This window comes from Dermochelys coriacea, chromosome 2 (genome assembly GCF_009764565.3).
Source record: "Dermochelys coriacea isolate rDerCor1 chromosome 2, rDerCor1.pri.v4, whole genome shotgun sequence".
NCBI lineage: Eukaryota > Metazoa > Chordata > Testudines > Dermochelyidae > Dermochelys > Dermochelys coriacea.
The window spans coordinates 165,016,798-165,032,053 of record NC_050069.1 but is presented as its reverse complement, the minus strand read 5'-3'; the positions used below and the strand labels follow the sequence as shown (position 1 = coordinate 165,032,053).

General features: G+C 37.2%; 1 protein-coding gene across 5 annotated transcripts in view; it reads left to right on the top strand.

The window, feature by feature from the left end:
* VSTM2A (V-set and transmembrane domain containing 2A) overlaps window positions 1–12,619 on the top strand; it is a 33,521-nt gene extending 20,902 nt beyond the window's left edge. For 2 of the 5 annotated variants that reach the window (XM_038390961.2, XM_043508624.1), the window contains exon 5: window positions 11,349–12,619. In XM_038390961.2, coding sequence (XP_038246889.1) covers window positions 11,349–11,425 — 77 coding nt within the window. In that variant the 3' untranslated portion in view covers window positions 11,426–12,619. Of the gene's footprint in view, window positions 1–11,210 lie in introns of all 5 variants that reach the window. The other 3 variants (XM_038390960.2, XM_043508623.1, XM_038390963.2) reach the window with 2 other exon arrangements.
* The last annotated feature ends 2,637 nt before the right edge of the window (window positions 12,620–15,256 follow it).

Genomic DNA, 15,256 nt, shown 5'->3' with positions numbered 1-15,256 from the left:
AATTTGTGGGAGGATGAAATTAAAACATTGAGAGAAACACTCTAGGCCTGATTCTCTCATCTCTCAATTTTGACACCAATACGACCTAGTGGATTTTCATGGAGTTACTTCCAATTTACACCAGTGCAAATGAGGGGGACAATCAGGCTAACCACATCTAAAAGATGAGGCTGAACATTGCCAGCTGGATGCAAAAGGTGATATGTGGCTTGTATACTTAGCACAGAGATTTCTCTATAATGAGCAACAATTCTTCAGTGTCTGTGACACACACAAGCTGATTTTTGCAGATGTTCTTTTTATGGAAGTGCTTCTGGAACACTTGTGAGATAGTATTAGGGCCAATCCTAGTTAGGATTTTTTTTTTAATGTTTTTTTTATAATTTTTTTTTTTTGAGGAATGGATGAATGGTATAGTAGAAGGAGACTGGTGCAATTAAGTTTTGAAATGTGACTCACATTTTTGTGGATAATTTGAAAGTCTATTAACCAGCCAGAAGCTGTATTGTTATTTTGGGTTTGGCCTTTAGGAATAAGAAGGTGTGACAGCCATGCTTAGTTAAGATAAAGTTTGACAAGCTGATCAGCCATACAGCTGTCAAAAATTAAAAATGTCAGTTCAAAAAAATTCTAGGTCATTGGTAAGCAAGCAGCATTAAAGCACTGGTTTATTCCTTTGTCTATCATGCATTTAAAAAATGTTGAAGATATTTTAAGACCACTGTTCCCAATGGGGAAGCAAAGAAGAACACTGTTCTGTGCACAAGGAATCAAATAAGAGTATTCCCAGAACATGCTGCCAATGTTTTCCAAATATTAGGAGTAACTACCAATTTATTGTTAGGATTTTAGCTGAACTACCAGAGCCTGCAACCTGCTGTGCCTATTCTTACCAACACTGGATCTTGGGCTCCTCCTGAATCCAGTGTGATCAACCAGCAGTGACATTTCAGAGACCTATATACAAAGGCCCCTTATAGCTCAACCCTTTGCTTGAGAAGTATTTACTCATGAAAGTAGACTGTTGAAGTCAATGGGAATAGTCATATGAGTAAAGAATATTCAGTGCGAGGAAAACATTACAGAATCAGGCCCTAAATTAGGGAAGGGAATTCAGATATTGGTCTTAAAATGCTGAAGTACGAGCATGCCTACTCATGACTGAGAACTACTAATATACACAACCTCATACTCTGAAGGGTTAGTCTGAAGTGGGTCAAGAAAGTTGTAAGATCCAGACAAGAAGAGAAGGATAAAATAAAGAGTGACAACACACTGAATATATAGCTTGGAAGGTCCATGTCGAAGCACAGTGGTGACTAGTAGAGCATACAAGAATTGAATAGATCCTTTGCTCAAAACTTGGAATGAGCTCAACCCATTACCTTGTGCCGGGGTTGATTCACACTCCAGCTTGTGGCAAACTAAATGTTTATGTAGACAAGCTGCTAGCCTCACAATATTTCCCAAGACAGCTTAAGTCTATAAGTACCTGGGAGAGAAAAATATTCTTGTTGTTAGAGTACATGGCTTGAGGACAGGACACTTGGTCTCTAATATTGACTTGACCGCTAATCCTTACTCTTCCACAAACTCAGGCAAATCGCTGGTAATCTCTCTGTGTCTCATTGTACCAATTTGTACAGTGGGTACACTACTACTTACCTTTCTCACAGGATTGCTAGGGGTCTTTCATGTTTTTATATTTGCTTTGAGATTCTCAAATGGAAGGCGCTATAGAAATGCAAAGTAGTAGTATACTCGTGGGAAGAAAATCTGTCCTTGCAAGATTTCTGGCCTCATTTCCAGACCAAAAAAAAGTTTAGATAAGCTTCTCATAAGTTTTTGAACAGAGTGCTGAACCTAGTGAGTTCATATAATTAGCAGCAACACACATGAATGCAACGTATCACGAGGTAAATGAACTTTCATTAAACAGTTTCATGTCAAGATCTCCTGGTCATGCTTATGGCAAAAATCTTGCCTAGTCATATATGTGTAAATAGTAATATAGTGTAAAACAATTAACATTTTAAAATGAAACAGGCCAAACAGTGATTTTTGGATTCAACACTGAATGGATACATTGAATTATAAAATCATATATGTTAGACATGGAACAGCCAATTAGATTGTCCAGCCCATCTTCCTGCAAATACTTAATTGCACCCAGCATCTTTTCTGGGGTTTTGTCCAGTCTAGTCTGACAAGTCCCAAGGGATGAAGCTTCTACCGCTTACAAGATTACTCCACAGCCAGAGCCTGTGGGATGACACAGTCAAACTGATCTGCAAGAAAGATTGTTTGAACAACAACAAAAAAAGGAGTACTTGTGGCATCTTAGCGACTAACAAATTTATTTGAGCATAAGCTTTCATGAGCTACAGCTCACTTCATCGGATGCATCGGATGCATCATGAAAGCTTATGCTCAAATAAATTTGTTAGTCTCTAAGGTGCCACAAGTACTCCTTTTCTTTTTGTGAATACAGGCTAACACGGCTGCTACTCTGAAACCTGTTTGAACAACAGTATTTTGTAGGGACTGGAAACAGGGACTGGAAGAGGGCAGGGAGAAGTGTGTGACTGGAAGCCCAATTAGGAGGATACGGCAATAGCGAAGAAGGGAAATAATGAATGATGAACAAGAGCTTTGCTTGAAAGGGTAGAAAGAAAAGGATGCATCTTTAGGATGTTGTGGAGGAGGAAGCAGCATGATTGATTGTGGCCTCCATGCATGGGCTAAGGGCAAGGGAGAACCCAAAAATAACGCCAAGGCTGCAATCATTCCAAGCCTTTGGTCAGTTATGTTGGTCTTCTCTGATTTCCTTTTGATGTTCACAGAACTGAAAGTAATATTCAATGTGTGGTCACGGCAGTGCCACACTGAGGTCTACTAACTTTATGTCTTGCATCTATAACCCAGCATTGCACTAGCCTTATTTGTAGCCATAGCAGATTATAAATAGATGCCTTATTTTCTAGCCACAATCAGTTCTAGCTCCTTTTCATCATTACCCCTTACATAGGTTTCTCCTTGCCAGTTTTGGATCATTCTGCTCCTCCTTCCATTTCAGCAGAGTGAATCTCATTTTATTCTTTTCTGTGCATGTTTGTATTCTCTCTCTGTCCTTTGAAAGTGTTTTCAAATCCTCCTAATTTGGGGCTAGATTGTAATTCTAGGCACAGTTCTGAGCAAGATGTGGCACCAACCCAGGAAGGCATCATGACTCAGAAACATAATGCAGGCAGAGTTCCCTCCCCAGCTTTCCCCTTTGCTTCGAAGATTGGAGTACAGTAATTTGTTATTGTCCTCTACCAGCAGCAAACACCACCATCAGTTTGCACTGTTTTGCTGTACTAGCCAGCAAGTTGTGGAGACAGAGCCAGAGTTCTACTCATTCACCTGCCCCACTATTCAGAAGAAGGAAAGATAAAGTGAGCAGAGAGCACCTGATTACGCCTACAGGCTTGGACTAAGTCTAGGTAGCTTGCACAGAGGTTTAAGGAGAGTTCTTATGGAGTAGTCCCTGTCGTGCTCCGACCCTTAACATTTTCTGATAATTTAACTAATGCTCTGGTTATTCCTTCTTCCAAAACACTAAAGGTCAGAAAGTGACAGACCCTTACTTAGGTGTGCAGAGGAGGGGCACACTGATGTATTAGCAGGAGTATTGTAAGCAAAACACGAGAAGTAATTATTCTGCTCTACTCCATGCTGATTAGGCTTCAACTGGAGTATTGTGTCCAGTTCTGGGCACCACATTTCAGGAAAGATGTGGACAAATTGGAGAAAGTCCAGAGAAGAGCAACAAAAATGATTAAAGATCTAGAAAACATGACCGGTGAGGCAAGCTTGAAAAAATTGGGTTTGTTTAGTCTGAAGAAGAGAAGACTGAGAGAGGACATGATAGCAGTTTTCAAGTACATAAAAGGTTGTTACAAGGAGGAGGGAGAAAAATTGTTCTTCTTAACCTCTGAGGATAGGACAAGAAGCAATGGGCTTAAATTGCAGCAAGAGAGGTTTAGGTTGGACATTAGGAAAAACTTCATAACTCTCAGGGTGTTCAAGCACTGCAATACGTTTACTAGGGAGGTTGTGGAATCTCCATCATCGGGAATTTTTAAGAGCAGATTGAACAAACACCTGTCAGGGATGGTCTAGATAATACTTAGTCCTGCCATGAGTGCAGGGGACTGGACTAGATGACCTCCTTAGGTCCCTTCCAGTTCTATGATAGGTGTGCAGGGAAGGGGCACCCTCAAGGATTCTCCTCCATTTCATGACTCATCTTGTGCACAGTTCCAGTCCCGAAGTTCAGGAATGGATGATGCAGTCTGTGTAGCTCCCCGAGTCACTAGGTTCCTTAAGAAGGGACAGCTCACCTATAGGCTGAGGTAGCCCAGCACCACCAGCAGCTCAGACCAGAATGTTACAGTCTGGTGGCAAGGATCTGGAATCTTTAACTCCTCACAGACATACATTAATAATGGGCACTGAAGGCTAAGGGTAGAAAGAATTGCTTCCCCAAAATACAATTCATTCTCAGATTCGTTTAAGGCGAATTTCTTCAAAGTACAGTATGTGTGTACATTTTAGTTGCATAAGAGAGAGAAGGAATAGAACAGGTCAGGAATTTTTTTGGTAAAGAATGCTTTCTTTTTTTTTTTAATTGGAAAATGCCTTGTTGTTGAAACCAAAGCTGTTTACAAACCAGGGTCAGTTTTGATGAGTTCTCCTTTCTCATAAAAACTATTGGAAGGAAGTTTTGAAGTTGTCACAATATCAAAACATTTCATTGTTAAAAATATAGAAACATATTTTTTTCAAGTCCAAGTGACCTTTTGGCTTGAAATTTCAGTACATATAGATTTTTTTTTAAATGAACAAAGGTTGAAATCAAAATGAAATGTGCTGAAATTTTCAAAATAAAATGATTGTTTGACCTGACCAATTTTTTTCCAGATTTTGATTCATGAAAAATTTTATAATTTTTCACTTTTAGGCCTGATTAAGGATGGGAAATTTTTTTGATATATTGGGACAGAAAAAACATAGGAAGGTTGAGATTTCCACAGTTGAACAAGGACAAAGATGGATAGAATGAGGACAGAGAAGGAATTTATTCATTTCAGGACACTGTGAAATAATATACAATCAAAGCTGAAATTAAATGCACCTTCCTGGTTTGACCAGTCTTTACAAACACGAAACTCAGACAACCTTTCAATACATCTGGTTTAAGATTCATAAATAGTTTGAATGAATTTAGGGCAAGTATTAAATTATCCTGGATTGATTTTACATGGAATTATGCAGAATTTTGACTGGATTTGGCTTTTAGACTTATTTGAAACTCAAATCACAAAGAAAAACTGATAGGAGTGAAGGAGGGTCCAAGTCTGAAAACTGTGAACTGAAGAAAATGCTGGCATAAATTTTTGCAATATAAAAACAGCCACATTTTCATACAGTTCTATTTATGATTTAGATGATCAGAAGAATACAAGGCATTCAGTGTAATTAAAAAAAAACTTTATAAATGTATATACAAATGTGGTGTTGAAAGCCAGGTGATCTGTATTGAGACCACATGATGACCTGAAAAGTTAGCACTTAACTGTACTAGTCCTGATCTCTGAGCACCAAACCTGCACTTTGCTCACTAATCTGAGACTTCTGCTGACATTCCAAATCCTGAAGGCCACATTCTTAACCAGCCTGCATTCAATGGGACTGTCTGAGGAGTAGGATACTATTCATTGTGAGTAAAGTTCTAAGAGGATCTGGCAATTAGAATTTTGTATATCTGCAAGGTAGTTACAGCTGGGAGGATGAGAGGCACTCAGTAACTAAGCATTCTGCAGAGGTTAGCTCTTTGTAAGGGTGTATCTAACTAATTTTGTTGAAGTTCCATGCTCCTAGAAGCAGACTGCCTTACACCTCAGCTAAGTAAGCACTTTCGGGACTTTGAGCAAATACATCTGCAAGTAGAAGGAGCTAAAACAGTTAAAAATTTTATATAACTGGTATTTTCAACCTTAAGGGAAAACAAAAACAAATTATAAGAAACAGATTTTTTTAAAAATCTGACTTTGTCTGTAAAATTTTATATGATCAATAACCAAATTGAAGCTTTCAGAGTAGCTGCCGTGTTAGTCTGTATTCGCAAAAAGAAAAGGAGTACTTGTGGCACCTTAGAGACTAACAAAATTATTTGAGCATAAGCTTTCGTGAGCTACAGCTCATTTCATCGAATGCAAATGGAAGCTGGAGACTCTACTCTCATTTTCAGGTCTGTCAGCCTAGCATGAGTCACATGACCAATTGACCAATTGTATTTTACAGTTATACTTTTGAAATCATCCCTTCTGCTGAAAAGTAACATTTAAAATGTTGACATTCTAACAATAATGCTAATTACAGAATAAAATTAACATTCACTAGTATACAGTATATGTACACATTTAGGTTTTATCTGTCCATGTTAGCTTTAAAGATGGGTTTATTATTTTCAACACTAAGGCCAAAATTTGTTAATTTTTATTTTTCATAAGTGTGTGGAACACTATTCAACACCCCACCACTGTATTGGCATTTAAATAAAACCACATATTTGTATCAAAGGGATTCTCAAAGATTTTCATAGTGTGCACCACATTTTAAGAGTTTCCCATAGAACCTTCTCCTCCCATTCACACTCATGTCTGTGGCAAATAGAATATTTAGCTACATGGAAAAGTAACGTTAGGAAAATATTTAATGTATGTTTCACTTCTTTCAATGCACTTTAGCAGCTGGAACAAAAGGAAGACCGAGCACCATGTGACCAGCCAGCTGTCCTCTCATTATGAGCAAGTGCTCTGCACCAGTGGTTCAAAGACCACAGTTTGAGAATCTCTCATATACATATTAAGTAGCATTTCTTTAGTAATATAGCAATAATGCACACACACGTCCATTCTTTCTTCAGACCACTATCCTGGATCCTGACAATCATACTCAAGCTTTACACAGCACTCGTGTTGTGCAATAAAATCTCTTTTAGCTGTTAGTTTGTTAATTATAGAAAAAAAATCCTTTTAGAAATAGCAGGCATATGAGTGATAAAGTTTGGAAATCCACAGCCAGATAAACAGTTTGTAACTAGCATTGCTGTGCTCACAGTTCCAGTGGTGCTATTCATGCTCTGACCAGACATGTACACTAGAAGTCCATCTGAACCAAAGCCCTGGATCTGAACACCCTGAACTTCAGAAACATTTGGATCTGGATCCAGATGTGAAGTTTGCATCTGGCTTTAGTCTATATGAAGTGTTGAACCAAAAGGCCAGATTTTCGCCCTCCTCCCCACCTGACCTTTTGGGAAATCTAGATCTGGGTTTGAAAAGTGCACCGCAGTCTATTTCTGTTACATAGTGCTTTATCATATCATAAAAAGAAGAAATTGAGAGAAATAAAAGATAGCTTCCATTAATGACTTCAAAAGAAACAGGATGGAAACTTAAACAGTTGCTTTTTGTTTTATTGCTTTAATGTGGTCTGTACTTTGTATATGCTTCCCACTACCCGCAAATAGGGAAGAGAGATGTTTGAACCAGTATGAGAATGAAAAAACGTATTCAGTGCTTCAGTGAAAAATCTGAATACATTTAGATTCCTGCAGTATTTCAAAGGTATCATTTAATCTTCACCATCATTTGTACTCACTCATATTCATTGTAGCTTAGAAATCAATTTTATTTGATAGGACATATTACTAGGAATGTGGCTTTCATGATTGGATGAGCATTTTGAAAAGAAATAAAAGTACTTATAACAAGTAAGACTCCAATATCGCATTGGGATGCTACAGGGTCAACCCCTGAGAATGCTTAAGGATTCTGATGCAGGTCCATGATGACCATGTTACATAACTAAGTAACCTCAGTTATTCCTTACAGCCTCTTTTTATTAAGAAATTTGAAATATTTTAATTTTGAGATTGTTCCCAATAAGCTCACTTAAGCTTTAACGTGCACATGCTGTATAAAACCTGATCTAAAAATCTTTGAAAAAACAAACAAAACCACCCCACCACAAACAGAAGAGCCTGCAATTTGTGTGCTGGAAATGATATAATCTGGAGCATACATTTATTCAATGATTGAGAGAAAAGGATGTCATCCTGATTATTCAGTGCATCATCATTTCTGGGTTCTACAAAATGGTAACTGAAAAGAAAAGATTGGTCGCAAATATTGCAGTTTTGCCTTTTCAAAAATTGAAACACTTAGCTCAGTTTCATTTTATAAAGGTAGTAGTTTCCTTCAACATCATGCTACGGTTTTCAAACTGTCAAGTTATGTTGTCATTAAATAATTGTTCAAAATATCCACATGGGATTTGTGAACATTTGTGCATAAACTGTGCTGTAGATCTCATGTAGAGAAGGTGTGATTCAAATAACTTTTTAAAGAATTTGATCAATCAATTCAAATCGATTTCTATGGATAAGACAAAGATCACAAAATGATAGTAAAAATAGTTGCAAATATAAAAACAACATGAGCTAGTCTAACTGTAGATAAAAGTCCTCCTTTAACTAAGGAACAGAGGGAAATCTCCTGAAAATATGATGAACCATAAGCTTGATTTAAAATAATGTAAAGAATATAAAGAAAGGGTTCGTTCCATGATAAAAAGAAATGATGTACATAAGATACTACAAGCAACAAATAAAACTGAGTTGCAGTGGTGTTTGGGTCCAATTTGTCAACAGTTGTGGATGTGAGCAATTATCCAGAGCAAGTACATCTATTGCAGTCCTGTGAGCAAATTTACTTATGTGCAGAATCAGGTCCTTAATATCAGATAATAATATATTCTACTGTACATTAGACTTTCAAATGAGAATAAAGAAATTAGGCTACCCGCTCTTAAGCAAAGTAAGCAGTCATGGGATAAGAGGGAAGGTTCTCTCATGGATTAGTAACTGGTTAAAAGACAGGAAACAAAGGGTAGGAATAAATGGTCAGTTTTCAGAATGGAGAGAGATAAATTCTAGTGTCCCCCAGGGGTCTGTACTGGGACCAGTCCTATTCAACATATTCATAAATGATCTAGAAAAAGGGGTAAACAGTGAGGTGGCAACGTTTGCAGATGATATACAACTACTCAAGATAGCTAAGTCCCAGGAAGACTGCAAAGAGCTACAAAAGGACTTTCAAAATGGGGTGACTGGGTAATAAAATGGCAGATGAAATTCAATGCTGATAAATGCAAAGTAATGCACATTGGAAAACATAATCCCAACTATACGTATAAAATAATGGGGTCTAAATTAGCTGCTACCACTCAATAAAGAGATCTTGGAGTCATTGTGGATAGTTGTCTGAAGACATCCACTCAATGTGCAACGTCAGTCCAAAAAAGCTAACAGAATGTTGGGAATCATTAAGAAAGGGATAAGTAATCAGACAGAAAATATCATACTGACTCTATTTAAATTCATGGTACACCCACATCTTGAATACTGCATGCAAAAATAAGTATTTTTTCACACAAACACACAGTCAACCTGTGGAACGCCTTGCCAGAGGATGTTGTAAAGGCCAAAACTATAACAGGGTTCAAAAAAGTACTCTATAAATTCATGGAGGATAGGTCCACCAATGGCTATTAGCCAGGGATGGGGAGGAATGGTGTCACTAGCCTCTGTTTGCCAGAAGTTGGGAATGGGAGACAGGGGATAGATTACTTGATGATTACCTGTTCTGTTCATTCCCTCTGGGGCACCTGGCATTGGCCACTGTTGGAAGACAGGATACTGGGCTAGACGGACCTTTGGTTTAACCCAGTATGGCCGTTCTTATGTTCTCAACTCCCTCTAACTTTCAATTCGAGTTGGGCACACAGGTTCCTTAGCTCCCTTGAAAATCCCATTTATGAACTGCAGTGGGTATCATTACAAAGTCCTCATTTGTTCTACCCCTACAGGGGTATTTTCAATACCTCAGTTAGTTCAGATAGCCTCATGTGTTTACAGTGGGTAAAAATCCTTGTAATGGCAACTTCTGTCTATAAAAGTTACAGTTCGGCCAATTACTCATATTAATTCCATGTACAATGAGCCACACATTTTTTTTTTTTTTTGCAAAAGGAGGCAGTATATTGCGATCTGGAATTTAATTTGATCTCCATTCTAACAGGGAAAGGAAAGCAAATATTTTTAGCTTTACCTAAAACTATATTATCTAGGCAAAAGAGGACAGATATTTAACTGGACAGACATCTGTAAACTGAAGGGGAAAAAACCCACTTGTCCTAGCATCTTTGATATCACTAACTTCCTTTGTCTTCTAATAATGCATATTATAGCTTTATGAAGTCATATGTGCACTTTTTTGTGGTAAGAAAATTCAGGGTCAGACCTGATGTTGAAGTTCAATATGTAGATAAGTTATAAAGGATTAGTAGATGTTTTCCTCAATGTTAAATCAGTTATTAGGGTTCAAAACCACAACAAGTTTTTTATAAGCATTGACAGCGCTATCTACAGATGACCTGACCACCATCTATAAACACATGCTGATTGTATTTGTAACATCTAATCAATCATTTATTAACCCTTTATAAACAGAACTTTAATGAAGAGTATGGCCACATTCAGTTTACAACTTTCCCCTAAAGTAATGCAAGTCCTTTATGTATTTATGATGTACAGCAGTGGTCTCACACTTTAACACCTAGCATGTCAGACATCTAGAACTCCAAAATACTTGCTATGCCACCTTTTCAATTTTAATTAGCATAGTTCTAAGGAATCTTCATTAAATCTAGTGCCACAGTTTAAACATAATTCTTTTAGGTTTCTGAAGAGAAAAAAACAAAACACCAGAAGATCTGTTTACTCAAAAATAAATATACTCCAAACAGTTTAGCATACATTTTTTCCCTTACACTGCACTGCCATTCTCCCAGGTTCCTTAGCATTGCTTTTATTTTGCAAGCAAATATTTTGCTGTCACCAATAGACTGCTTTGTTAGTAGGAAAATACTCTCATTACAGAGCAACTTTAGAAATTATTTTGTAAGGAATGCTTTGAGGTGGAAGGTGTTTAGATTTGTTTCTTTCTGTATATCATAATTAGATTACATTGTTTAAAAAGACATACAAAAAAAAAAACCTCCCTGGGACTGAAATACTTTGTATGTGTTGTTATTTGCAGTGCATGCCAAGACATTCATGGGCACCAGAGCCAAGCTGGCGAGCTAATTAAATATATAAAATGTATGTGTTTAAACAGCCTTATAAGGAGCATTGGAAATCTGCAAGATGAGCGAATATCTTATAACTTCTTCCGCAGGTGCGAGGATAGCTACAAGCCATGGACTTTCTGTCCTGCTTCTTGTTTGTGGCTTTGTGAAGGGTGCTTTGCTTTAATCTAAAAGTGCTGACTTTTTCCAATATCACTTTCTCTTCTTAAAGCAAAGAGCAAATCGCCTGTAAAATCCACGGAGCGGACAGCAAAGTTGACCCTAACCTCCAACCACCACTCTGCACCCAATGTACTCTAATTCTCTACACATGGAGCACCTTCAGGAAGTACAAAAAACAAAAACAAACAAATATATATATTGTTTAAACATATAAATATATATATGAAGAGGATACCACATTTTCTTGATCTATATTATTTTCTTTGCTGTATCACTGATCATTTATTTGAAGAGAACTGGTGTGATGTAATGGGACATTTTGTAACTGCAAAACCTAGTTTCCTTTTCTTTCAGTAAGTAGAAGCATCATATCCTTGACTGCTCAGGGGTTGGCTTTCAAGTCATCAGTATTAAACAAATTCACGCTGGATGATATTTGGTTTCCTTTTTTGAAAGAACTGTTACAGCCATGAGGCAAACAGTGACCAAAAATAAATAAATAAAACCAACAAAAAATCCCAAGAAAACAAAATGACTCAGCATCACCGCTGATGACAAAAAACACCTCAGAAACTTTGATGAAAAGCTTATTTTTTTGTCGGGGTGGGAAATGCAAAACAAAAATACCAACATTGCAAAGCAACTAACAAGACTAGAGGACATTGTTTTTGAAGACAAGCAAGAAGCACTATTGAAGGGGTTATTTTCTTCACTTTTTTGAATTTTTTCCTTTCCCCCCCCCCTTCCTTTTCCTCCCTTTTCTCTTGGTTTGTTTCTTGTCCAATGGTGGCAGTTGCTGACTTAGGCCAACTCCTACTGACTGTGTGGTGGTTATATAAATAAATTTTTTTTGTGTGTGTTCTATATTTCGATGTGTTTTCTCTAATTTTGCAACTCCTGTATATGCAAAACTAACTTCAATTCTGTAAATTGCTTACAGTATGTGTGATATAACTTCACAGTAGACATACCCTGGTCCTCATGCAAGACAGTTTTTAATATTATCTATATGTCGTGCCACCAACAGACATTTTTCTTTCCTTTTTTGATGAAGCATTATTTTTTAATTTGTAATTCAGTACTGTGTGGATTTTGTAATACATGCTTTCACTTCCACTGGTTTGACCCCTTGCAGATGACAATGCAGCCCTCTGTTTACTCTGTAAAATGCACATTAAAATTTGTTATGGTCTCTGAACAATGAATTATTTTACTTGTGTGTATGCTATGTTGTAGTCTGGTGGCTGAAAGCCCTTTTAATTTATTATGTTTATTGAGGATGAAATGATTTTATCATCAGAGAATGTAAAATGTCTCTAGGCAAATACTGCATGCAAGCAAGGTCAAGAGAAAAAAAAATCAGAATGTGCTCCTGGAAGATTTTCTTTTAATGATGAGTTTTAGTCAAGTGAAATTTCTACAATGATTCACTCAAGAACTCTTCCTCCTATGGCTAAAGAGGTATCTTTTTTTTTCCCCTTTCTGTAGGTGGCTAGCCATTGTTCTTTCATACTCTTCATTACATTTCTTTATGCCTATGAAGTGAAAATGAAAATGTTTCTGTTGCCTGGAAATAATATACATAACATGAATTACATTAATTAATGAAGGAAGGGAAAACTACAAATATTTGTTGATTAAATCAGCTAAGTAGTGTTTAATGTCCTTTCCTCTTTTCACCCCAATTGAATAATCCAAATCCTTCCTGCTGTTTCATATACTAACACAGACAAACATGTTAGAATACTTTACATGGTTCAGTGTACTGTTTACTGGAGGACTCTGTAATTATGTCTAGTCAGCCTTAAAAGACTGACTCCTCAACATATTTTTTCCCTTATAGAGAAGAAAAACTAGCTTAGTTACATTTAACATCCTACAAGGATAAGGACTTTATATTAAATTTTAAAAGACCCACAAAGGCCCTATCCTTTCCCCCTACTGTCAATAACAAAACTCACACTAATTTCAATGGGAGTAAGATCAGACCATATATCTCCAGGATAAAAGAGCTATGCACTAATGCTTTGTGTCTTAACATATTCATAAATGATCTGGAAAAAGGGGTAAACAATGAGGTGGCAAAATTTGCAGATGATACAAAGCTACTCAAGATAGTAAATCCCAGGCAGTCTGCAAAGAGCTATAAAAGGATCTCTCAAAACTGGGTGACTGGGCAACAAAATGGCAGATGAAATTCAATGTTGATAAATGCAAAGCAACACTCATTGGAAAGCATAATCCCAACTATACATATAAAATGGTGGAGTCTAAACTAGCTGTTACCATTCAAGAAAGAGATCTTGGAGTCATTGTGGATAGTTCTCTGAAATCATTCACTCAATGTGCAGCGGCAATCCAAAAAACAAACAGAATATTGGGAATCATTAAGCAAGGGATAGATAATAAGACAGAAAATATACTGCCTCTATATAAATCCATGGTATGCCCACATTTTGAATACTGCATGCATATGTGGTCACCCCATCTCAAAAAAAAAAAGATATATTGGACTTGGAAAAGGTTCAGAAAAGGGCAACAAAAATTATTAGGGGTATGCAGCATCTGCCATATGAGGAGAGATTTATCAGACTGGGACTTTTCAACTTGGAAAAAGAGATGACTAAGGGGGGGATATGATAGAGGTCTATAAAATCTTGACTGGTGTGGAGAAAGTAAATAAGGAAGTGTTATTTACTCCTTCTCATAACATAAGAACTAGGGGCCATCATATGAAATTAATAGGCAGCAGGTTTAAAACAAACAAAAGGAAGTATTTTTTCACACAACACACAGTCAACCTATGGAATGCTGTGAAGGCCAAGACTATAACAGGGTTCAAAAAAGAACTTGATAAATTCATGGAGGATAGGTCCATCAATGACTATTAGCCAGGATGGGGAGGAATGGTGTTCCTAGCCTCTGTTTTCCAGCATCTGGGAATGGGATACAGGGGATGGATCACTTGATGATTACTTGTTCTGTTCATTCCCTCTGGGGCACTTGGCATTGGCCACTGTTGGAAGACAGGATACTGGGCTACATGGACATTTGGTCTGACCCAGTTTGGCTGGTCTTATGTTCTTACGTCTGGATAATATAAAAGTGCAATCCTCTTTGGGCTGTTCACAAAGGCATTTCTAGTGATTTCATTTGGAAGAGTCACAAGAGTAAATCAAGCACAATTTGGAGCATAATTTTTGCTTGAAAAAAATATTCAGTGCATTCCTTATGTACCCTAGCATTAGGCTCTTTGACTGCCAGTGCACACTGAGAGAAAATATTTATTGAGCTAGCAACATGATTGTCCGGTCTTTTTTCAGAGCAGTTACAGTTAATTTAGAACCCAAAATATACAATTAGTAGTTCAATTCATTCCTTCTAACATACATTACTTTTCCTTTGTGAACAGTGAATTTCACCCGTTATGTGCTAGCTAGCTGTATTAGGCCCTTCTGAACTTCCTTCCAGTCTTCTCTATTCTTGACTAGTGCTGGCTAGAGAACAAGAAACTGAGGGATTTTGTTTTGTTTTGTTCAAAAGAGGTTTAGAATTTTGTTGTTGTTGTTGTTCTGCACTGGAATGATACTGAAATCCTTCAAAGATCGAGAGAGAAGGAGAGGTATCATGGGCACTCATTTAAGCTGTGACAGACTTCAGTTCAAGTTCTCACTTTGCTTGTTTTGCTGGGCTATTGGCTCCTCTAGGATCAGCTGTTATTTGCTTTTCATCAGAAATTCCATCTGGAACCTAAAAGGTGTCACCAAACCAATGCACTTCCACAAAGTTTCAGTTTTGACCAATCAACATTTTTCAAACCCCCACCCCCATATAA